Source organism: Chiloscyllium plagiosum, chromosome 32 (genome assembly GCF_004010195.1).
Source record: "Chiloscyllium plagiosum isolate BGI_BamShark_2017 chromosome 32, ASM401019v2, whole genome shotgun sequence".
NCBI classification, from domain to species: domain Eukaryota; kingdom Metazoa; phylum Chordata; class Chondrichthyes; order Orectolobiformes; family Hemiscylliidae; genus Chiloscyllium; species Chiloscyllium plagiosum.
In genome coordinates, this window is record NC_057741.1 from 30,915,761 (window position 1) to 30,942,553 (window position 26,793).

General features: G+C 37.7%; 1 protein-coding gene across 3 annotated transcripts in view; it reads right to left on the minus strand.

Annotated features, from left to right (window-relative positions):
• Positions 1-201: 201 nt before the first annotated feature.
• Positions 202-26,793, minus strand: part of aimp1a (aminoacyl tRNA synthetase complex interacting multifunctional protein 1a) — a 63,735-nt gene continuing 37,143 nt past the window's right edge. For all 3 annotated transcript variants that reach the window (XM_043674345.1, XM_043674342.1, XM_043674343.1), the window contains exons 3-7: positions 23,912-24,025; positions 19,476-19,640; positions 12,411-12,610; positions 6,391-6,559; positions 202-439 (exon numbers count right to left, since the gene is read on the minus strand). In XM_043674345.1, the coding sequence (XP_043530280.1) occupies positions 273-439; positions 6,391-6,559; positions 12,411-12,610; positions 19,476-19,640; positions 23,912-24,025 (815 nt within the window). In that variant the 3' untranslated portion in view covers positions 202-272. The remainder of the gene's footprint in view (positions 440-6,390; positions 6,560-12,410; positions 12,611-19,475; positions 19,641-23,911; positions 24,026-26,793) is intronic.

Consider the following 26,793-nt stretch of genomic DNA (forward strand, 5'->3'; position numbering starts at 1 on the left):
CAGATAATAAAGTGTACTGAATTGATTCCATCATGCCTTTCTCACTGAAGGAAATTAATTCCAAATAGATTTCATGATGATTATACTACAGAATACTTCAGATACAATCAGAGCATCCATGGTATGCAAATTAAGTCACAGCGTGCAAATATATATTTTCCAGATACACACAAACAACAAAAGGAATATCATACCACTTAATGCTTTCAAGTATTTATTGTGATTTTTTTTTTGCAATATTCACCTTTATTGCCACTGCATAGACATACAAGTTATTTGATTCCACTATTGGCCATTGTCTGGGCCTTGCAAACTCCCTTTCCTTTCACTTCAAATGGCGTCCCTTTGTATGTAGCAACACACTCCTCATTAGTGCTGAGGTTAGGCTGAATTTGATCCCATACTTTCCTCTTTGGATTTAGCTCCTTGTCAGGGTCACCTGAAAAGGAGGAACATAAAATATATTGAGATACACATGAAGCTTAAAATTTTCATATAGAAATGAAGTTATTAAAGCTCCACATATGCAAAGTTACTAAAGGTACATAACAGCAATGCTGAAATTTAAAATGGTTTAGGAGAATAGGCTACAGTCACTGAAAAGGAAAATTCTGATGCATTATTCAGTTTCTATATGAAAGTAAAAGTGATGAACTTCTAAAAAATGGGAGATTTTGGGAAACTATTTATTCCCTGGGAATAAATTACTGGCTGGTCAGCATGTACTGCCCGTTCCCAGTTACACTTGAGAAGATAGTGGTGAGCTGATTTTTTGAACTGATGCAGTCCATGTGCTGTTGGACAGTGTGAGTGTCACACATTTTATTCTATCCTGTCAAAGAACATAAAACAGTACAGCACAGTCCAGGCCTTACAGCCCTCGATGTTGTGCTTGCCTCTTATCCTACTCTAAGATCAGACTAACCTACATACCCTTCATTGTACTAATGTCCATGTGCTTATCCAAGAGTTGCTTAAATGTCCCTAATTTATCTGACTCTACTACCACAGCTGGCAATGCATTCCACGCACCCACCACACTCTGTTTAAAGAACCTACCTCTGACATCTCCCCTAAAGCTTCCTCCAATTATCTTAAAATTATACCCCCTCAAGTCTCTGGCTATCCACCCTATCTATGCCTATCATCTTGTACACCTCTTTCAAGTCACCTCTCATCCTTCTTCGCTCCAATGAGAAAAGCCCTAGCTCCCTCAATCTTTCTTCATAAGACATGCCCTCCAGTCCAGACAGCATCCTGGTCAATCTCCTCTGCACCCTCTCTAAAGCTTCCACATCTTTCCTATGAAGCAACCAGAATGGAACACAATATTCCAAGTGCGATCTAACCTGGACTCTACAGACCTGCAGCATAACCTCGTGGCTCTTAAACTCAATCCCCCTGTTCTTGAAAGCCAACACACTATGTGCCTTCTTAACAATCCCTTCAACTTGGGTGGCAACTTTGAGGGATTGATGGTCATTGACCCCAAGATCCCGCTGTTCCTCCACACTGCTAAGAATCCTGTCTTTAACCCTACATTCTGCATTCAAATTCAACCTTCCAAACTGAATCTGGTCTGCCACTTATCAGCCCAGATCTGCATCCTGCCAACGTCCCATTGCAATCTACAACAGACATTCACACTATCCACAACTCCACCAACCTTCGTTCATCGGCAAACTTATTAACTCACCCTTCTACTTCCTCATCCAAGTCATTTATAAAAATACAAAGAGCTGAGGACCCAGAACCGATCCTTGTGGAACACCACTGGTCACCCAACTCCAGACTGAATACTTTCCATCTACCATCACACTGTCTTCTATGGACCAGCCAAATCTGTATCCAGACAGACAGGTTTCCCTGTATCCCGTGCCTCCTTACTTTCTGAATGGGCCTACCATGGGGAACCTTATCAAACATCTAAACAAGTAGTTTAGTTTGATTTGGACATTTTCCAATCTTTTGATTCAGATTAGGTTGCCCCTTCCTCTATAGATTGATTGGTACTACCCTTTACCTAAACAGATACAAATACTGATATTGGTAAAATACATTTCCCCAAAAGCTTTTCTTGAGAGATTCTACATTCGGCAATTCTATTCAAATACCTTAGCTATATGGGAAAAGATTCTAATACTATAGCACTCATGTACCACAGTAATTAAGTTTGTTATTGCATCCCAATGTACAGCTTTAAGCTAGGCAACAAAATTAACTTTACTGAAGCACCTCTGGAACCTCATGAGATTTCCAAGTGATAATTCATTTGATTGTTGCTTGAACAAAGGTCCAGCAGCAGCACTGGGTGCTGTGAAAGTGACTGGCCATTTAAGTGCCTGATAGACACTTAATATTGACAACCTCCCCACACGAAGTGAGGAGATTAAATTCTGCTTACAATCTCAGTCATATGCCCTTCCTCCATAATAGGACTTCATCCCTCTGCAGTTCCACCCTGCTTTTTTAACGTTAGAAAAAGGATCAATATGTACTAAACTTAATATTTTCCAGAAGCAAGATTCTTTAAGTTTGATTTCATGCAATCTTCCATAAGGAAAATTAACTCGAGAGATTCACAATATGCTGCTGCAACTCTCAGCATACATCCTGCCTGTTCTTAGAGGAATATCCATTTACTAAGCATGCCAGGTCAATTCATGAGATGTGCCTGTGTGACGGATAGAAATTATTAGTGTACATTCTTTTGTATGCTCAAAACGTAGACAGTAGAGTTGTACTTTTGTGGGAAAATACCAAAAGTGCAAAGTAGTTGGCAATGCATTTCCACAAGGATTCAGTTCAGGGTTTCCATTGTAACACTGTTCCACAACTAAACACAATTGGGACATAACAGTGCAGTTTGCTCTGCATTTTTGTATCTAGACTGACTTATGTCATCAGAAAATGCAAAACCAGATACCTTTGAGAATATTTCTAATCCATAGCATGACTAATTGCACTTTTTTTGCACCATTTGTGCTGTGTTAGCCAGCATTCTGTAAAAATGATCATGGAAACAAACTACCACCACTCATAACATTTAATATTTTTTATTCATTCATGGGTCATGGGAATGAATGGATAGGCCAACATTTATTGCCCATCACTAATTGTCTTGGACAAGATGGTGGTACGTTACCTTCTTGAGCTGCCACAGTCCATTTGGTACATGTACACCAAAACTGCTTTTAGTGGTGGAGTTACAGGATTTTGACCGTGATACTGAAGGGATAGCAATACATTTCCAAATCAGGATGGTGAGATGTGTGGAGAGAAACATGCAGGTGGTGGCCTTTCTATGCATCTACTGCCCTAATCCTGGACTGTATCAAAAATCTTGAGTGCTGTCAAAACTACATAATCCAGGCAAGTGAGAGGTACTCCATCACTCTCCTGACTTATGTCTTGCAGATGGTTCTGACGAATCAGGAGTCAAAGGGCAGCACGATGGCTCAGTGGTTAGCACTGCTGTCTCACAGTGCCAGGGACCCAGGTTCAATTCCAGCCTCGGGCGACTGTCTGTGTGGAGTTTGCATATTTTCCCTGTGTCTGCGTGGGTTTCCTCCCACAGTCCAAAGACGTGCAGGTCAGGTGGATTGGCCATGCTAAATTGCCCATAGTGTTAGGTGCATTCGTCAGAGGGAAATTAGAGAAACAGGCCCTTCGGCCCAACAAGTCCACACCGACCCGCTGAAGCGCAACCCACCCAGACCCATTTCCCTACATTTACCCCTTCATCTAACACTACTGGCAATTTAGCATAGCCAATTTACCTAACCTGCACATTTTTGGACAATGGAGGAAACCGGAGCACCGGAGGAAACCCATGCAGACACGGGGAGAATGTGCAAACTCCACACAGACAATCGCCTGAGGTGTGAATTGAACCCGGGTCTCTGGCGCTGTGAGGCAGCAGTGCTAACCACTGTGCCTCTGTGCCACCCACGAAATGGTTCTAGGCGGGTTACTCTTTGGAGAGTCAGTGTGGACTTGTTAGGCCGAAGGGCCTGTTTCCACACTGTAGGGATTCTAATCTAATCTAAGTTACTCGCTGCAGGATACTGCCTTGTAATAAAGGCAAGGCTCTCTTGGAAAGATTAAACAGATCACCCCAAACAGTTCAAGTGCCTGTTGAAGTACTAATCAATGTAAATTTTACTTCAGAGACTGCAGCCCGGTGTTAGTGCGAGAGAAGGCAATTCCACAAATCTTAAGTATTGCAGTTAGCTGGCTCCATGCAGACAAAGGACTGCCCATAAGCAATAGACTTCTGCTCAGAGTAGCTAGACAAGCTGGACTGCAGACTTAGACGGACACAGTCATAGGAGAAGTTACATAGCAGGGAATTGAGCAGTAGCTGGCCAGAGCATAGCTGAGAAGCTGGTGTATATCCATTCAAAACAATGTGACTCTAGCTCAAAAGTAGTCAGAGCAGGTGGCAATGTTTACCACAGTGGCTTGAAAAATGTCTGGCATCACATGCGTTTTGGATGAGGATCATGTCTGTGGAACCGAAGTGGAGCAAACACACTGTTGGTTGGGGATCAAATTAGTTCTGAAGGAGGTTGGAATTCTTCATGAGGGAGCTGAAGATTTTAAATGACTTTTTTACGACTCTCATTGGGATTGCAATGCTGAAACAATTGTGGAATCGCTCTCACTTGTATCTGCCATTTAAAGTTCAATTTGTGGTGTGTTCAGTCAGTTTACCTGTTAATTCATGTTTACCTCATGTTAACTGTATGTTCTAGTAAAACTATAAATATATTATAGATTGCTTACTATTGTTATGATACAGCTAATGCTATTACTGGACAAATCAGCTCCCACACTGAAAACTGGCTGCCATGATTTAGAAATGCCGGTGTTGGACTGGACTTGGTCAGAAGTCACACAACACCACGTTATAGCACTACAGATTTATTTGAAATAACAAAGTTTTGGAGCGCTGAAGAAAGAGCATGCTCCAAAAACACGTGATTTCAAATCAACCTGTTGGACTATAACTTGGTGTCATATGACTTCTGACTTTGAAAACTGGCTTGATATATGATATTTTGTTTTGTTCTGATTTTAACTAAGTGGTTGCTTCTTTAAAGCACACTGCTGCATAATTTGCTTTAACAATACAACCTGAAATTTATTAAGAAATAAAGATAAAATAGAATAAACCAAAAAATACAAATTCAAAGATTTTAAAATATATTGTAAACATTAATGCCACTAATTCCAAGCCACTCCTTTACAAATTGAAGAAAAATAATAGCTTTTGTACACTACCCAAAACACACCCCTAAGTACAGTACCCCAAAGCATACCTTGTATAGTACTCAAAAACATGACTTATACAGCAGTCATACCAGAGACCCTGTCTGTAACATCTCTAAAGGTTTAAGACACTTGTAACTTTAACGTAAAGACTGGAACTGCATATAGCTCTTCCTTGAGCTATTATACATCTGAGTTTAAACATATTCAATTGGAAGTAACATCTGCAAGATATTATCCAAACACTTCTGGTCTAGCACTATTATTCACTCTTTATTCTAACATAATCTAGTTTCACCGCGTCCTTCCCTTCTCAGGAACACTGACGAGCTTCACAGGACTGCTGAAAACTCATAGTAAAATTTTAAAACAACCCTCTTTAAACTATGGATGTTTCACATAAGCGTTAAAACTCTCCTGATCTTCCAGAGATAGTTGTAAAACCCTACCAATATACACAAAAACCTATTGATTTTAAAGCTTGCCCTCAAAAACTGCTTTAACACAAATCACAATGGCTACAGAAATACCTCGGAGGTTTTCTGTGTCCCTGAAGTTAATTATTAACTTAGGCTTGTTACTAACTCAAAAACTCTATATAAACACAGTCTACATTACTCTGTTCTAACTTTGTATAGTAAAGTTGATGTTGTCTATTCAAAAGTATGGAACTCTGTGGTTTTATTCTTTGATTAGGTACCTGGAAGTCTAAATTTTATCGATTTTGAACAAAAACTTTATTCATTCCTAACCAGATTGTAACAAATGCAGCTGTCTCATCTGGCATCATAGATAATTGGTAATTATGAGCACACCAGTTTCAAATTTTCATTTCTGCAGTTCCAAGATTGCCATACAATCATTCCAAATAGACATGTGGAAAACTTGTTTTAGTTGACTGTCATTTAAATGACATCCATTGCAAATCTGAAGGCAATATGTTGGATGTAACAATATCTACACCAAAAGTCAAAATTCAGATTTTAATAGCATGCCAATCAATATTCTTCAATGCACAGGACACCAACTACAGGTTCACAGATAACCTGTTCAGTCCGAATTGCTTTTGCTAAGTATTAAGACTACATATTGTGATTATATGGATTATCTACTTACCAGGGTAGCCCTCAAAGGTTACTCTATCGCCAGGAACAGCATCACTTGGCGGGTCTAAGATTTCAACTTTCTCTGGTGAACTCGCGCACATCACCATAGCCTGCGAGACAACTCCCCGCATCTTAGCTGGTTTAAGGTTGCATAGCATGATGGCCAGTCGATTCTCCATCTGTAAAAACAACAAATCTTACAAAATCTGTCTAAGGTTTTTGAAAAACTTTTTTTTAAGTAACAGAAAAACATTAAGATTACAATTTTTAAAAATCTGTTAAAATTTTAAATTTCTAAGGAATTAGATTGTTCTTGTACTTCATGAAAATTTGCTAGCAATAGTGCAGAGGCAAGAAATGAAGGAGTCAATGTGCAAAGGTCATTAAAACCCAACAGTCACCCATACTTGGCCAATTGTAAAGATAAACATCGCATTAGAGATTGAAAAATGCAAGAGGCGATTTTGTTGGAGTTATAGAAAGCCCTAGATATCCATATTTGGAGATTAGTGAACAATCCTGGGCACTGCATCTTACAAAAAGAATATAATGGCCTTGGAAAGAACACATCCCGGATTTTAAATCAATCTATTAGCAGTCGTGTTGTCAGCTGGTGAGGCCCTAAAAACTAGAATTTCCTTTCAAAACTGCTCCACTTTTCTCCTCCTGTAAAACCTACATCTATGCCCAACTCTTTGGCCAACTGTCCTATTTGTTCACGTGGTGCCGAGACAAAGAGTGGTTGAAGATGCGCTTGTGACTATAGTTAAAGGTACTACACAAACACAAGCTTTTGTAGACAGATGCAACAAGGATTCCCCAAAATGTTATGAGGACTTCATGGATTAGATTCTGAGCAGGGAATTACAAAAACAGATTTATTATCTGCCTGAAGATGGAAGCATAAGGATGATTTGATTTATGCTTTTGGTACTTGGATTAAAAAAATGAGATGGGCAAGATAACGAAACTAATTCCACTGCTGGAAGGAGGGGATTTAAGACAAGAGGACTTAATCTTAAAATCAGGGCTTGACCATTGAGTCTTCTGCATGGTAATGGGGTTAGAGTCCTCTGGGATGAGTTGATTTGAGCTTCGAGCCTTCTGCGTTTAAGTGGGATTAGGGTTCTCTGCGTTTAAGTGGGATTCAAGCCTCCATGAGGAGTAAAGTGAGAAAGGGGTTAAAGTCCCTGAGTGGTGAACTTTGAGGCTCTGCAAGTCTTTGATCTGGGGGAAGACAGTGGCTTGGATTGTGGCGCCTTGTGGTCAGCTGTGAGGGCTCTCTCTTTTTATAAGTGTAATTCCAGAGACAGAATACAAAAAAAAGGAAAACACTGAAATTAAGGCTGTACTAATACTTGGGTTGAAAAGGGAAAGTTTCAATGTAAATTGTGCCATGCGGAGTGTGTTTGATGTTTAAAAATTTTGGTTTGTTAAAATCCTGGTTCAGAAAATCCTTTTAAGTAACTGTTTTGCCTTGTTTGAATCAGGATCTCAATTCAATGTGTTTTGTGAGCTATGGGGTAGATTTTGTTTTTACATTGAAATTGTCCTTTTTAAAATTATCAAACTTGTAACCTTAAAAACAAATTGATTCAGTGTCTTGAGCCCCTGATTTATTTGAAATTCTACAATGCCTGTTTAAAACAAAACAGTTGGGCCAGAGAGTATTAAAATGATTGTATTAAAATATCTTTGCTGCTGTGGTTTTAATACAAAGTGTTCACAAAAAGGAGAGTGCATTTTGAGTTTGATGCTTCGCTGAAATTTTAGAGAATATCAGAACTTGAGGCTGAGCTGCTTAAATTCTGTTAATTATTGTTAAGACTTCATTGGTCCCCTTCATATTGCAAATTCAAAGAATGTTGATCTCACCAAAGTTGTCACTGTAATTCAGATTGTTTTATTTGGGAAGTTTCATTTGGAGAACATTTTAAAATATGCAACATTTGTTTCCCACTCATTTTTGAGATTTAAATCTGAACTGAAACTGCCTCTTCAATTGCTAAAATACGGGAAACATTTTGTTATTTTCTTGCTGTTCCAGACATTTGAAATACTTTTTCTGACAGCTTTCACATTAGCCAAGCATCAATTTGTTTAAGGAAAATAATTTTTGAATAACCTGAATGAGGTATCCCAGAGTTTGATTTTAGGACCATTATTGTTTTTTATAACTGACTGAATTGTTTAGGCAGTACAATTTAGAAGTTTATGGATTGTATAAAACTTGATAATGTCATAAATAGTGAACAGAGTAACAGATTTCAAGAATTCAAAGACGGTTGAAATAGGCAGACACAATTTAGTGTAGTTAAATGTGTGACTGTCTTCATACTAATAACCACCTTGGCAAGGAAGGAATGAGAGAGGAAATGCAAAGATACTTTTAACAGTTAACATCTTCTCTAGTTTCTCCATTCACAGGTAAAGCACACCTTTGGGCCATAGCCTGCCCCTCTACAACCTGATCCAACAGATTCAATGAGTTCCCCAATCATGAGCATGAAAAGTGAAGAAGCTAACAACAGTGAAGAGGAGGTCAGTACGCTTTTTGTCAGTAGCCTTCCTATGGACATTAAACCACGTTGAGCTTTACCTTGACTTTCAATAATTTAAGGGATATGAAGATTCACTGATCAAGCTAACATCAAAACAGCTAGATGGCTTTGTTACATTCAACAGCGGAGCTGGAGCAGAAGCAGCAAAGAATGTTGCATTCACCTAGCCTGTAGCTGCAGCTGCTGCACTGCATACTCAGATGCGCTGGTATCCTCCTTCCGAAGCATCTCTGGAAGGATGGAATTCTCATCAGTTTTGTTAAGCATTTAACTGTCATTATCCAAGAATTAAGATTTCTCTGTGGAATGATGCACATTCTCACTGTTTGTCATTTTTATAAATGACATGAAAGAGGGTATATAAGGATGGGTTAGTAAATTTGCGGATGACACTAAAGTAGGTGCAGTTGTGGACAGTGCAGAAGAATGTTACAGATTACAGAGGGACATAGATAAGATAAGCTGCAGAACTGGGCTGAGAGGTGGCAAATGGGGTGATAGATATAGGTCAAATGTCAGAAGTGGTTTCTTTACTCAGAGAGTAGTAAGGTCATGGAATGCCCTGCCTGTAACAGTAGTAGACTCGCCAATTTTAAGGGCATTTAAATGGTCATTGGATAGACATGTGGATGAAAATGGAATAGTGTAGGTTAGATAGTCTTCAGACTGGTTTCACAGGTCAGTGCAACATCAGGGGCTGAAGAGCCTGTACTCCACTGTAATGTTTTATGTTCTAATTATTGCTAGACAAAGGTACAAAATGATAAGGAATTAAAGCATATGGATAGATTTTGATAAAATTCTAACATAATCTTACTTAATGCCAGAACATATGATGGGCTGAATTGTCTGCTTACCCTCTCTTTGGTTATGCTATTTTAGGGATAAGAGGGGTTCCTTGGCCATCAATATGCCTAGTTGATACATTTGGGCTGCAAGAAAGGACATCTAGAGAATTATAGGCAGTCCCTGAGTTGTGAACATATTCTGTCCTGAAGCCCGCTTTCAAGGCAATTTATACACAAGTTAGAATACAATGCAGGACAACGTAAAGCAGATGTTCCTAAGTACAGGAAATGTTCGCACTTCAGGTGTTTAAATATAAACCCCTGTTTTGGATTGCACTCCTAAAAATGAGCGTTCAAAGGTCGGATGTTCATTTATCAGGGACGCCCTATATAGCAGGAAACAATGCTGAAATGATTGAACAACAATTTGTGTAGTTGTTAAGGCCCTGAGTGAGATTGGGAAACAGAGCTAACCCAAGACAGGATCAGTACAACTAGTTGCCATAGATATTGGTGGCATTCAGTAACTTAATCCACATCAAAAAGCCATATCGGAAATCTACTGTAATATTGCAAAACACAAAAACCACAGGCATAGATACAGTGAACCAAAGGTAGACAATCACTTGGCTTTCCAGCACTGGTTGGGTCATGTGAAACTGATAGTGTCTCAGCATATCAAACTAAATTGAGAGATGGCTCTTGTAGTGCAGTGGTGGTGTCCCTATCTCTGAACCAAGATGTCTGGATTCAAGTCCAAACTCCTCCAGTGGGGTGTAATGATATCTCTGAATAAGTCGATTAGAAAATATCTCTAACTATATTGAGAAATTATACAGAGGCAGGCAAAGAGCACAATCAAGCTTGCTGCACAGTCAAAGCCAAATAATTTCATCCGAAATATACACTATAGGTTCAGAAGAGCTGCTTGAAGCAACAAAATTCAATACATTCCTTGTATATGATAAAATAGCTAAGCAGTGCTTGCCTATATAAGGGAAGAGATAATTATTAGTGCAGAACAGAGCAAAGCAAGTTTTTCCAATGGATGAACTAATTTGTAGTGCATTGTGTGGCTTTTGCCACGAGAAAAAGACAGTGCTGTTAATGCAAGGATGTTGGCTATATCATGCCTGTGAAGCAAGGATCACCACTGATGCTTGACCACAACAAATAACTATCACAGACAATTAAACATTCAACACCTTTACAAAAGATCTGTCAGCACTATTGCGAATAGATACCCAGAAGAAAAAAATTGACAGATTCTCTCAATTTGATGTGCATCTGTTTCTGACAAAACTTATTTGTGCGTGAGAAAGTTGGCACTTTCAGGAGACTTATGGGTGGAAAATATGCAAGCACCAGTTCAACGTGAGGATAAAAAATATACCTCATTATTGTGCCGCTAATCAGAAATGATTGACAGTTTTTAGTTTAGAAGACTCTGAACTGTTTCCAGAATGCATGAATTTTTTGACAAAATAAAGAAATCCAAGAAGTTTACTGCACATAAAATGAATCCTGAGGACATAATTTCTAGTTTTAATTAATGAAATTAGTACAGTCAATTATAATTACACAATAAAGAGAAGATTTCAGAGTGTGCTATTATCAGAATTACAGATTTTTCAAAGACAAACATATCCAGCACAAACTTGCTGAGCATGTGTTTTGGATTTCTTCTTTTACAACAGCACATCTGCAGACAATGTAAAACATGTGAAATAAAGTGGAACAAACTGGTAAGTACTGAAAAACAATTTCTCCATGTTGAAGATCTACCTGCAAATAGATGATACCACACATACTAGTAATTTCAAGCACTATAAAATATAACAAGGGTAGTACCAGCAGAACCAAAAGGACCTGCAGAAGATTAAAGCAGTAATTCGCATTACTGATGCATTAGTAAATTTCAGTTGCCTGTTGCGCTCTAGATTTTGTTCTGCACATAAAAGTCTGCTTTATAATTGAGAGAATAATTTGAGGATTTAGTTGAGCAGGATAAAACAATTACTGGACAATTCCTTTCTTTCTCAAGCTACAGTCTGACCCAAACTTTTAAAGAGAATGACTATGGTTATTGACTCCAGCTCAACTATCTCTTGCACTAAACAGCTGAGTCAAATCCAAAATTGGTTCACTTTCTCAAGTAAGCAAATGCGCAGAAGTTTGTATTCATAGACAGGCAAGTTGTAGTAAACTTAGCTAACACTGTTTTGTGAAGTGATCTATAAAATCAAACAGTGCAACGTTCAGTTAAAACATTGCACTATGCCAATAAGAAAAGGAATGAACTCAAATGGAAACAGTAACATTGAAAAAATAGGAAGGCACTTCAATTGACCATCAGAAATGAAGAAGAAAAACAACAGAGGGATTTAAAACATTTTATTGTGCAACCCTCCCCACCCCACTTTAGACTTGTCCAAATTTAAGCTGAAAATTCAAGCTCATATCTACTTAATTGCATTTGTTCAACTATCTAAGCCCACCTGCTGCCTGAAAAAATAACAAAGCATGATTTATTAAATATTAGACTTTTACCAAACTTTATACCCAGCTAACCATAATGGTTGCTGCCTAGCTAATGTAGAAACAGTTCAGCTACAGGAATTAATGCAGGGCAATCTTCATACAATTGACTCCGAGTATTGCAGTGCTTTTAGTCAGATTACCTCCTCTATGGGCACATGGTTCACCAGTCCACTGACAACAGTTCTTGGCTTTTCTTCTCCAACATCAACCTCTTCCACATAGAGTGAATCAGCATCAGGGTGCTTTTTAGCAGTGATGATACGTCCAATACGCAGGTCTAAACGAGAAACGTCAACTGGTTTGGAATCATCGCCACCTCCTGTGGTCTGTTTCTTCTCCCCTTCAAATTTAAGAAGAATCAATGTCAACATTTCAACCAGCAGTGAAATTTATTTTGTTTGCAAAAAAACTATCTACTTGAACCTTCTGAATACTGATACCATATAATACCTTTTCATAACTGAAGTGTCTTCTATAACAAATCAGTAAAACATGACAACTATATCGAGCAGAGAAATTTATTTTGTTTGCAAATGTACGGACTATGATCCTTAACTATCCAAGAATTGAAAACAACTTTCAATTCAATTCAACTCTTTCCACTGTAAAGATTATATGAACTCATTCTTCACCCTCCTCTACTCACCAACATCAACATCTTGTCTGAAGTACTTGTTAATAAATTAGAAGAATATAGTCATAATTTTTCTACAAATTGATACACAAACACACACACACAGATAATTTGCAAATAATTATTCACATTATGGAAGTATTCATCATTCTAAGGGAACACTTGCTAACTTATACATGTTACAACAAAACATTTCCAGTTCATAAATGGGGAGCACTGTAAAACAAATATTTTAATAATTTAAGCACGCTTGAAATGAAAAAATTACAACCTTTGCTAAGAATGATAACATGATAGAACACCAAGTTATTTATTTTGAAAGATAAGAAAATAAAAATAAACTAACCCTTTCCAAATTTATTTGCACAAACCCCATTGTGGAGCTGGAAATTTGCCATGTTCCTAGTCCTTTAAAGAATAGTTTACAGGTAGGGAAAGAGGCTTGAGAGATTAGGAGGAGGGTGAAGGCGATGGGAGACGAGACCAGGATTGGTGGAGACCTGTGATAGCACTAGAGGACTTGTGTATGTGTGTGGGGGTGAGGGGGAGAGAAAGGCTTATCAGTGTAGGCTTGTCGGAAATGCGGTGCCAAATTTTGTTTTCTGCAGTTTTTAAATCTAATACTAGCTACTTTTCCACATTTCTGCCACACAAATCAGGTAGTTTGGCCAAGCACACATTCAGCTAAAAAAAGCTCCATGGCACTCACCTTGGTTTTGACAGCGTGTGCACCCAAACTTTTGTTTGGCAACCCCACAGGGGTTATGACCCACAGTTTGGGAAGCCCTGAGCCAAACATTTCACCACATTCAAATTCAAATAAAATATTAAACCACAAGAGCTTTACATTTCAAAATTGAATGCCTTCCAAAAACACACACCACAGCTGACCAGTTATCAGGAAGCAGATTAAGACCACCCAAATTTTAATTTGAATTCAAGCCCTTAATAGGCGTGGGAACTAAAATGTGGCACAGCAATCATAAGGAACAAACAAAATCACTATGGGGGTTCCTGTGTGTTAATAGAAATTTTAAAATCGACAGATAATTCTAAATGTTTTATACAGTCATCTGTAAAAAGAAAAGTTTTTAAAAATAGATAATTAATTACTGCAAAGATGAGATATGACCAGTCATATCGTTAATATAATTCAAATTCCAATAGGAACACTTAATAGTTTCAGGCTCATTATAAATACAAACAAAAAGCCAATGAAAAAAAATCCCCAACCCAAAAATAAGTGCTATGGGTGCTGGAAATCAGAAATAAGAACAGAAAATGATGCAAATTTGCAGCAGGTTAGACATTGTCTGTGAAGAGAAACAGCTAATATTTCAGGTTAAGATGGCCAATTAGAACACTAAAGAAAAAAAAACTTCTGTTCCCGAAAAGTCACAATACACAGAGTTGGCCTTGGCAATGCATTCTGAGGACTTGACTATAAGATTAGTTAAAGCTTTGAGGACGAGGTAGGGCTCAGGAGAATACTATAAAATTAAAAGTAATTAATCTTCTCCATGAAGTTATAAAAAGCATCATCATCCAACATTGTTCCAAGTTCAGCTGTGATTTATGGGTCTTTCTTCCCATTCACAATGTCAGCAACTGGAAGTTGATTAACTTCATACGGCAAAGGAAATTCTTCACAAAATGTCTGTTTTCTGACTGTTAGCCAGCAGTTCCAGACAGCATGATTGAGACATGTGTACAGGTGTTTTCCACATGCCCCACCCCAAAATCTTCATAATTCTTGGAAATATTACCAATTTCTGTGGAATATACACTTATGACTTGACGTTAATTCAAGACAATTATTGACCTAATTTCTCCTGTCTTTGAAAAGCTTTTATTTTCATTTACTCACCACATATGGGCATTGCTGTCTGGGCCAGGATTTATTGCCTGTCCCTAGCTGCCCTGATTTCACATCACATGAGGACTCCCTGTCTAACACAGAACCAATACACTCAGAACAATCCAGCAAGGAGATAATATTAACAATAACCCACAGACAAGTTCAATCAGCAAGTCCTATAATGCTATCTGACTTTAATTCCTGTATGCTTGAGAGAGGCAAACTTAATGTGCACCAAGTTTGTCCTCTGGAAGTAGTTAGTTTCTGTGCAGACTGTTGGACAGAATAGTTGAACAGCAGGACATGAACAAAGACTTCTTAGATTGTGTTCTCCCAAACATGGTCAGATACATGAAATGAAAGTTTTCACAAATTTGTGGATGTGAATTATGAAACACATGGCCTTGAACAGCTTTCAGTGAGAATAAATAATTTATATAGTGCTCATCATACTAACTGCGATTAAGGATTTGAAACTAATTTCCTGCACTTCTCTTCAGCTGTGAATGTAAACTCTTTGCAGTACTTTCTTGGACTCAAGGACATAATCTTGGCTTGTACTTTAGTCAATACAATTTTTCACCCTCAAGAGAAATGAAACTGAGTCACATTGAATCTTTTATGTTTACCTGACCAATGTCATTCTATGTAATAGGGGAGATCTCTGACCTGATAAAACATTCGTCTTTCTACCAACAGACTCAATAGCTAATGAATTGTTCACAATTCATTTGTTATCTATGGGATCTTGTGCATAAAATGGTTGGCGCATTTGTGGACTTAAACAGAGTCCATTATTGCACAATGGTAACTGAGTCTTTCCTAGTGTTTCCTATTTTTACAGCTAAGTTAATAGTAAATTGACAAAAGGCCTTGGTACATATCTCCTCTCACCTCCTGTCCAGATATTATAAGCAGTTACACAATTTTAATTCCCATTGTTTCCAAATGCTGTTTCTAATGAGTGAAAACAAATTCATTACCAAATTTATTTGTTTGTGCATAGAATTAAAACTTAACAATCTTTATAAAAACCAATGTTTGCAAGGGCTTTTTAAAAAAAACATGCAATGATTATATATTACAAACATTTGAAATGTTTTTTATTCGTTAATCTAATGTATGTAAAAAGAGATTTTATTTGCATGAATATCAAAAGTCTATAGCCACTAGCTATTCATTTTGTTAAGCAAATTAAATGCAGCAGTATGGAACAGTGCTCTTTATGTCGATTAAGCAATCTAGTCAGTGCATTAGTTTTGCACCAAAATTAGAGAACAATGCAATTTGGTATCCATGTGAACAAACTGTCAACATACAGCTGCATGCACATTCAACAAATGTGTTTCCTATTCAATCTCTATCCTCTTTATTTCAAATTGAGAGCTATCTGAAACATCTGTATTTGACTACAGAAACAAGTAAGAATTCCCCCAATATCCTGTTAAAATGCTGGAATTCTGGCTCCACATCAGATAACTGGCTCCACATAAAGATCCTCTTCTATTCTATTAACAACAGCTTTAGTCTCATTGTTTTGGTGCCAACCGGATTATTATTTCCAATAAAAGTGAGGGTGGAGAGGCTTGGGGGTGGTAGGGGAATGCTACAGAAATAAATGGCGGGATTTTAAAATGTACTCCAATGGAAACAAACATTGCCAAATTTTAAAAAAAAATGAATATTGTACTCACTTTCAAGCAGAGTCTTAATTTTTACATGTTAAAGCACAATAATATAAAATTTATTTAATTTTGGTATGAATCTATTATGAACAAAGGGAATGAATGAATTACAATTTTATCTCTAGTCACACAATATATGTATTTCTATAGAGAAGGCTCTCAAGGCTCCTTATCCAAGTATTCAATCAGCAGGATTTTAAAAAATTTATTCACAGGACGACAGTGTTGTTGACAAGACTGACATTTGTTGCTCATCCCTAGTTGCCTTTTAAACGTGGTGTTGGGCCACTTTCTGAACAACTGCAGTCCACAGTGTGAAAATACACACACAGCCCTGATGAGAAGCTGCTACATAAATTTTCGGAAAGGCAAACTATTTCCAGGTCAAAATGGCATTTGACTTCCAGAAGAGTCATGAATCTCCTATGTCCGCTGCCTTTTCTTGCTGTGACAGATATCAGAATTCTGGGAGACACTGTTGAAGAAACCTTTTTGCCTCAATGTAGTGCATCCCGTAAACGGCATTGTTATGGTCAGGTGGTGAATGCAGCACAAACCAAACAGGGTTTTAAGGATCTTGAGTATTGCTTGAACCGCACTCATCCAGGCAAATTGACAGTATTCCTTCATGTCCCTAACTTGTCTGTTGTAGTTGGTGAAAAAGCTGAGACAGGCGGTGAGGTCATTGACAAAATTTCCCAGTCAAGCCTCTGCCCGGCTATTGTCACGATTACATTTATATATGGCTGGTTCAGTGAAGTTTTGGGTCAGTGGTGATTTGTAGAATAGCAGGGAACTTAATGATGATAACATCACTTAACATGAAATGCACGTGCTTAGATCCTCTTGTTGGAAATATATTTCCTAACATTAATGGCAAGCAATATCTAGATTATACATCTCCCAAGCCTAGACATTTTCCAAGTCTTTTGGCACGCAGGGATGAACAGAGTTGCAAATAAGACTGAATATTGTATAATTGTAAGGATCATACTGTTACAGAATTGAGAAAGCAGCTAAAAATTAATTCTCTCTTAGATACTGCCATGCAGTATCAAAGCTTGAGATGATTGACCTTCAAAAATCACAATGATCTTTCTTTGTGCCAGTTAAGCCCCCAGACAGTAGAGAAATTCTCCAGCCTATTACAATTACCATTGACTTCAACTTTATGAGGGGTTTCAATGCAACCCTTGGTCAATGTCAGATATGTTCACCACACCTCTGAAATTCACAGTGGGCAAAGGCTGTAATGAAGTCTAGAGTTGAATGATGTTCAGCAAATATTAGTTGCATAATTACCTGGACAATTCTCCCCATTTTCTGACAACTGTCCCACTTCACAAAGAATGTGGAAAATTCAATTGAGTCCGTTACCTGCCTACTGGCAGAACTTGAGTTCTGTCTACTGTCAATCACTGAAGTGATGCCGTAACCCTACTGGAACAGGTTCACTCAATGATGCAGCTGGTTCAAGCGCACAAGTCTTTAACACAATAACTATTTGTGTTCTTAACTGTATTTTGATATCACGTGCAATAAATCAAACTGACTGACGACAGTTTCTGTGATAATGAGGATCGCAGGAAGGGGGTGCACTTGACATTTTCAAGCTTGGATTCATCGCAATTGAGACCCATTAGTTATTTAATTGTCATTCAAAGCTATATGCGACAAGACTGCAGAGCTTTGATTTGATTCAGTGGTTATGGGATTAAGGTTTAACTCTGCAGTTTAGCATGTATGTAGTCCTGTGTACAACTTCACTGGGTTTGCAGGTAATTTTTAGATACACCTCATTCTGCTCAAACAGGATGTGCTCGTACTCAATATCTGCCTCTACATCCAGTTCTTTCTTCCTAATATGTCCATTCTGATATCTGTCCTTGCATCAGTATGAATTGAAGGGTGCATTCACAGTGCACATCAGTGTATCATATAAATTTAGAATCCACACAATTCCACTGGTTCAAAGTCCATACCTGGTTTGCATTACAAGACTTCCTGACACCAAAGCCAAGTTTGTTCAAATTCCAGTTTCAGTTGTTGCAAATACTCTTGCTGAAATTAAATCTAAGCAGCTCTTATGAATCATAAAATCCCTACCTTGCGTCAGGCCATTCGACCCATCGAGTCCACACCGACCAGCAACCCACCCAAACCCAGCTCCTTAACCTATCCCTGTAACCCTTCATTTCCCTTGGCTGATCCACCTAACCTGCACATCTTTGGACTGTGGGAGGGAACCAATGCACCTGGAGGAAACCCATGCAAACATGGGGAGAATGTGCAAACTCCATGCAGACAGATAGTCCCCCAGGCGTGGAATCAAACTCAGGTCCCTGGCACTGTGAGGCAGCAGTGCTAACCACTGAGCCACTTTCACCCTATGCTGCTCGATTATATTCAGTTTCACCTTGCTACCATCATCCACAACTGTCATTATTCTGCCTGATTAGCAATGACAAACCCAATATCTTTTTATTATAACTTCTACCAGAAACTCCATTCTCTAGTTGCTGATTCTTCCAAATGCTTACTTAAGTCAATTATTTGGTTTGGGATATGATCCTGAGTTGAGAGGCTAAAACCTATATCACATCTACAAGCCCCAGGATTTCAAAACTTTCCTCCTCCTTTTCAAATCTCTCCAATATCGTGACCCACTATGTTGGTGGTCTCCTCTATCATAATACTTTTGCATACAATCTGCACACATGCTGCCTGCTTCTTCCATTTACTGCTGGTGCTTTGTGATTCACTCACACATTAGGATCTTAAGGAAGTCCTCCCTAAACTTTGACAGTCCTCAAATTAAGAACCCCTCCCAGAATGTTCACTTTGACCACATCTTCGCATCCTCTCCTTTTCCTTCTACTTGTTCTTTGGGGTGTCTAACAATGTGATAAAGTGCAATAAACATTGAATACTTTTCCTTTTAACTTTTCTTTAATCTAGTGAATACTTAACCAAGTTTTTCAATCGACACTTTAATATCACATTATAGCACACAGACTGCTCAAAATACCTTTCTTGTCTGGCTTCTTATCCGGTTTGTCTTTTTTTTTCTTGTTTTCACTCACTTCTGGTCTCTGTTCAGTTGCAGGTGGAGTATCCAGTGCAGTTGTTGGAGACATTGATGCTGCAGAACAGGACTGAACTGAAGCTGCTGTTGGAACTGGAACTCGTTTGACTGGAATTTAAACATTTTTATGTTAGATGTTACAGAAATCAACATGAATGACACAGATATAGCATCTTTCATTTATAGATTTCAGGAGTTGACAAGTTACTATGGATAACTGAAAAATCTTGAAACACTTACTCCAAATATGATAAATGTGGTCCCATCGTAATGGCATTCATCAGAAAACATGAATTTAAACTGTTTTACTAACAGGAAGCATAAGATCTATACCTCAGGCATAAGATATTATGAGCTTCAAGAATTTTACTTTCAGACTTCAGTGTTTTGGAGAGATGATGGAACAGAAAGCTACATTTACAAAATTACTTATCAAGTAAGGGCTGTAATAGAAAGCATAAGCTATCAAGCAGACACTAATAGATTAAATGAATGGGCAAAACTGTGGAAAATAAAGTACATTGTAAATGGCAAAAAGCTGGAGGTTCACAAAGACATAAGTATCCTGATGTATACGTCAGAACACCATGAACAGATATAGAAAATCATCAAAAGATTAAAGGAATGCTGATATTCCAATCTTCTAGATATAAAGACAAGGAAATAGAAGTCATGCTTTAGCTATACAAAGCCTTAGTTCCAAGTTTTTGAGTGGTTCTGTACAGTACACTCTATACAGTGTGCACAGATTGCACTACAAATCTCTCAACATGATACCTGGATTCCAAAGTTACATCATAAGAAGAAATCACAAAGATAGGCTTGAAATCCTTGCAAATTAGAACATTAAATGGTAACATGATCAAAGTTTTTAAAGACATTTAGGGCAATAAATAGGTTAAAGAGAGAAATTACTTCCATTTGTTGGGGAATCTTAAGAAGAATGAAGTCAAAGAACAGAAACAAGGCCAAAAATGAAATACTCCTCTAAACAAAGGGTGGCAGATGATTGTAATTCTCCTTGGTAAATGTCAATTGATGCTAGATAAATAGTTAATTTAAAATCTGAGTGAAAATCTTAAATACTTCTAATCAACCTGCTCATATACTTTGTGGTACAATCTGAAGAAACTAGGACTTGAATGTGGGTCTTCTGCCCCAGAGATAGGGACACTACTACCACTCTACCACTCTTCTGAGGTTAATTGACTTTGCTTAACCAAGATTTAAAAACATGTGGAACAATGATGGGTATACGGAAACAGCTCACAAAATGACACTGGAACAGGCTAAAGCTGCTTTTGGGCTTATATGCTGATGTTCCTTGTTATCCAGTTGTCCTGGACACTATAATCAAATCAGATTATCTGGCCATTATCAAGCAGCATTTGCCAGAGCTGACTATGAACAAATTGGCTATAACCGCTTTGATATGTCATGCAATCATGAAAGACATTATATAAAATGTTCCTCTTTCTTTATCATTGAGATTTGTGTTAAAGCAGAAGTGGGAACCTTTAGCAACAATGTCGACAAGACGTTAAAGGGGGAGGATTCAGGATGTTAATGAGACTAATGACCAGTAGTTGCTGGATGAGCAGGAAGGCAATTGATGCTTTTCAACTGTCACAGTTAGTAGCTTTCCTTCAGTTGTTTTGAGTAAAATATAGTGGGATTGAATTGTTTTAGTCTAAATCAAACTTACACGTATTTTATGAAAGACATCAATGCAATAAGCATGATTAAATCAAGATGGTATTCCAGATCTAAAAGAATGAATGAGTTATAAAACATTTCTTGCCAGCTGAGATAAATCCGTTTTTTCACAAATGGACAAAAGCCCAGGAGAGTGGAAATATTATTTTACAATTATCTCCAATGATCATCATTAGTTGTCTGGGTAACTGTATGATATATTGCAAGACATCCTGAGGAGACAAAAGAGTCAAGTGATGTGAAACAGATGCATTGCACAAATTATGATGGAACATAAGGAAAGGATCTGGGAGATGAACTTGATTACCAGAAGGATCAGAAGATCAGAAAACTAATTAATAGATTACTAAAAGTCATCCAAGACAGCAGTTGACTCAGCAGGAGAGCCGGCCTCATCCACTGAACAACTGGCCAGGGAACTTTAGTTATAACAAACTAAAAAGCGCATTTGGAAGATCAAAGACAATGTTGTTTTCAAATTTAACACCATTGTCAGTGGAGGCTCGGAATCAAGTTGATAGGTTCAAACCCCACTCCAGAGATTTGAGGACATAATCTAAGTTGACATTTCAGAATAGTCGAGGGTATGGAACACCGTTGGAAGTGCAGATTTACAAATGAATCATTAAACTTAACCCTCACCTGTCTAATCAGATGAATGTAAAAGATTCACTTGCAGCATTCAGAGTTCTTCCAGAATTCTGATCAGCAATCATCTCGAATTGAATATTAAAACACATTGGTTGGGGTCCTGCTATGCATAATTTGGTTGTTGTGTTTCCCAGTGTAAAATCAAAGACTACACTGAAAAAAAACTTCATTGGTCATTAAGTGTTTTGGGTTATCTTAAAAGACATTATAATTTTTTTCTCAATTTTGGTTTCAGTAAGCAAGATCAAAAATTAGTTACAATAAATGTGTTCCTCTTCTAACAGTTTAGACATTTTGTAGTCCAGAAACTGCAATCAAACCAATGATTATATGAAAGAAGGATGCTTGAGTGAGAAGTAGGTGTAGCATTTAAGAACTTAGTTAAATTGTTGATGCTTTTCTGAATACAAAAAGTTGATTAAGAAAATAAAACTACCTGTTATAATTTGAATCAAAATAAGAGAGATCATGAAATTTTTTTGCTAAATTTGATAAGAATATATCTTCTGTGATTAACATTTAATTCATTAGCAAATGATAAACAAAAAGAACCCTCTTCCATTTAAACATTAATTATTTGGCTCAAATGTCCAACACTTCGAATTTGCCACTAATCAAAGTATGAAGCTCAAGCTTCAGGTAAAAGTTTCAGAGAAATTAAGTAATTTAAACACCAAGCTAAGGATAGCAAACACCAGCATTAAGAACAATTTGATAAAAGCATAAAATGGGGCTGACACTGGCTAAGTAGAAATTTATGGATTTTAGAAAACAGCAACAGAAATTAAGACAAACGACGAGAACATTTTTCAAGATCAAGAGTTGGGAAAAAGTTAAAAAGAGAAAAAAAAACACTCATTAAAGATCTGCAATTTGCTAAAAAAAGATTAGGACTTCAGTTCTATGCTTATAAAAGAACACAGTAAACATGCCATGACAAAACTGGCACAAGCTGGTTAACCTTTAAGGATATGTAACTTTCAGCAGAGAGAATGGCTTTAAACAAGGAAACTCATAGTCGGTGTTTCCTTTTCATTGTAGTTTCCTTTTGTTTGCTTGCAGTCAGCAGCACAGCTGTATTAGACTTTGTTCCTTTTCTTGTCTAATCCCCAGTCTCTTTGGCTGTGGGAGGGTGACCGTTGTTCCTTCTACTTTCCCTATCTCACCCTGTCACAGCTTCCTTTTTGTCCTTATCAAAATGCTACTTAGCTTAGAAGAATTTAACAGAATTAATAAAATGGACACTGAAGCTATGAGAAATTAACAACTTAAATGAAATAGCAAAAATCAGTATTTTGCTTTTCTCTTGTAGCAAGTTTCTGATAAGCCCAAAAATACAAAAACTTAAGTCAACATTTCTATAATTTACATCATGGCATTTCTTTCATGTCCAGTTAAGTCTGAGTGAGGGAGAAAGTCAACATACTTTCGCTACAACTTGAATCTTATTCATTAGTAAAGACTCATTCAGAATGGACAAGTTTTGAACAAACAGCTCTGAAGAATCTGATTATTGTAGTCTCTTGCAAACCAACCTGCTCTGAAATAGAAATACTATTTACATAGGAATATCTGTAAAAAGGACAGGAAAACATCACCTTCTGATTAAAGGTTGCAATCTCAAATATTAATTCTGTTTCTCTGTCCACAGATGCTGCCAGGCCTGTTTGGTATTTTCAGCCCATTGCTTTTATTAAAGATCAGTTTGCTCATTCAGCTTGTCACGCTTTGCAAGGCTGTAACTTCTCTCATCATGCTATCTCACATAACCATCACATCTCCTGGGAAAAGCCATAAGCAAAGGCCAAAGTAGTAAACAGGCTTTAGGAAATTTCTCTCCAAAGGCAATCAAGTAAGCTCCAGGTGATCATGGTGATTTTGCAAACAAAAGATAAACAGGACATATTATTCATTAAGTATCAGTGTACCAAAGTGGATTTTCATCATTCAGTTACCATTCAAATGCATGTACTGCTTATATTTATAACTTCCTTAGTGGTATAAAGGCCTACCTCCATTACGGATTTCTGCTTCAATGAGATTTTGTTTTAAATCCTCGATTTCCTTCTTCAACTTTGCATTTTCAACCCGAAGTCTCTTTTCTTCTCTTTGGGAAGCCTGCAGGACTAAATTAACAGAGGCACAAAATTTTAAATGGGACATGTTTGATATGTGCAAACCATTAACACCAATGTAACCTTTCAGAAAAAGTTTCAATCCATTTCAGAAATCAACAGACAATTCACACAAGATAACTTCTGAATGTAAAGTATGTACACAAATGTATGGCAACTGGATTTTTCAAGAACATATGTCCATTAAATGTAGACTGAAGAGATGCAAACTAATTCCAACAGTCAAGTTAACACAGATAGTTATCCAGGTGCCAATAGGCAACAGTCAAGGTAACACAGATAGTTATCCAGGTGCCAAAGGGGAAGGCAATGTCTAATATACTTCATCATAAAAGCACAGGAACAAGAGAAGGCCTTGCAGCCTGCTCTGCCTTGAAATCATGGCTTACTGAACACTTCAATGCCTTTATCCATCCCATCCCCATAACTTTTTATGCCATTTATAATCAAACTCTATTTTAAATGTATTCAAAAATTGAGCTCTCACAGTCCTGTGGGGAAGAGAATCAGAATGGTTCACAATCTTTGGAGTGAAAAATATTCTCCTCATCTTGGTCCTAAATGGCATCTCCTTTGTTTTTAAATTATGTGCCCCTGGTTCTACGCTTCCCTACCAGGGGAAATATCTTGCCAGCATCTATTCTGTGTATTCCTTTTAAGTGTGTTGTAAGTTTCATTCAGACAACCTCTCATTCTTCAAAATTCAAAAGAATTCGGGCCCAGTTTGCTCAATCTCTTTCACAATACAGTCCCGCCATCCCAGAAACAATCTTTGTTGCACCCCTCAATGGTAATAATACCTTACCTGAGGTAAAGAGACCAAAAGTGCAGAGCACTCCAGGTGCAGTTTATCCAAGCTCCTATGCAATTATCACAAGACTTCACTACTCCTGCACTCAAATCTTATAATAAAAGTTGACATTCCATTTGCCTTCCTAATAGCTTGCTACAGCTACATGTTAGCCTTCATCAACTTATTGAAAAGGACCCTCAAGTCTCTTTACATATCTACAATTTCCAATATCTCATTCAAGGAATACTCTGCACATCTGTTCTTCCTACCAAAGTGAATAATCTCACATTTTTCTACATTAGATTGTATGTTCTTCTCCAATCAGTAACCTTGTCAAAATCCTCCAGAAAAAGTTTACTTCTTCCTCACAATATAAATTTCTGCTTAACTTTACATCATCGGCAAATTTGAAAATATTGCATTTGGTCCCCATATCCAAATCATTGATATTTATTGTGAACAGTTGGAGCGGTACCCCACCCAACATAGTCTGCCAATGAGAATTTCCCATTTATTCCATTTCTTAGTTTTCTGCGTGCTAGCCAATGACAGTACATTACGTCCTCTACCATGTACTTTAATGTTTGCTAGCCAACTTCCTGTGGGGGAACATTTCAAAAGCCATGTGAAAATCTCAATATACTACATCCTTCAACTCCCCTTTATCAATTTTATTAGCATTGTCCTCAAAACAATCTCCAACAATGTTGTCAAACACTCTTTTCCATCATTTTTGTCCAAGTGTCCATTTATCAGAACCTTTATGATAGATTCTAGCATTATCCCTACAACTGACGCAAGGTTGTTTTTCTATGTTGGCAGTCCCCTGTATTCTTCCTTGCTCCTTTGATAAATGTTGACAATATTTGTGCGTTTCTAATCTGCTGGAAACCTTTCAAAATCAAAGGAATTTTTGGAAGATGACTCCAATGCCTTTATTACAGTCAGTCGTCATCATCTTCAACTTCTGGGAGGTGGACCATCAGGTCCTGGGGACTTTACAACTTTCAATCCCAATAGTTTCTTCAGTACATCTTTTTATAATTTCTGTATTTTCCTCATCCTCCCCAGTCACTTGAATCTCTAATTCTGGAAAACGTCTTCTATTACCCACAGGAAAAACAGACACAAAGTAATCATCGCTTCTCTTCCGTTTCTCTATTCCCCAATATAAACTCTCCTAACTCATCTTTCCTTTTAACGTAACTGTAGGAGCTTTTACAAGGGCAGCACAGTGGCTCAATGGTTAGCACTGGTGCCTCACAGCACCAGGGACCCAGGTTCAAATGCAGCCTCGGGCGAGTATGTGGAGTTTGAACATTCTCCCCATGTCTGTGTGTGTCCTCCAGGTGCTCCAGTTTCCTCCCACAATCCAAAGATGTGCAGGTTAGGTAAATTGGCCATGGGCTAAATTGTCCATATTGCTTAGGGATGTGTAGGTTAGATGCATTAGTCAGAGTTAAACGTAGAGGAATGGGTTCGGGTGGGATACTGTTCAGAGGATCGATGCTCGCTTGTTGGGCCGAAGGGCCTGTTTCCACACTTTAAGGATTCTAGTTTTTTTTTAAATGATTGTGGTCAACTGCATACATTCCATTCTTCATTTCCCTATCAGTTTCTTGATTCTCATTTGCTGTATTATAGAAACTTTCCAATCCTCTGAATTATTATTAGCTGCTATTATACAAGCCTTTCCCTTTAATCTTATAAAGTACTTAACTTCCTTTGTCACTATGGCTTGCTGACCTTTTAGTATTTTTACACCTTAGAGGAGTGAGCAATTGGCTTTCTTCGAAGCCTGCTTATTGCCTAGGTAAACTTATGCCTTTTAATGTATTTTCCCAAACAAGCTTAGCCAATTTGTGCCTCATGCTTTCATAATTTCACATTCAAAACTAACACCCTTGCTATAGATTGAGCTACCTTAGTTTCAGGTATAATGTGAAATTCTATCATATTGTGGGCA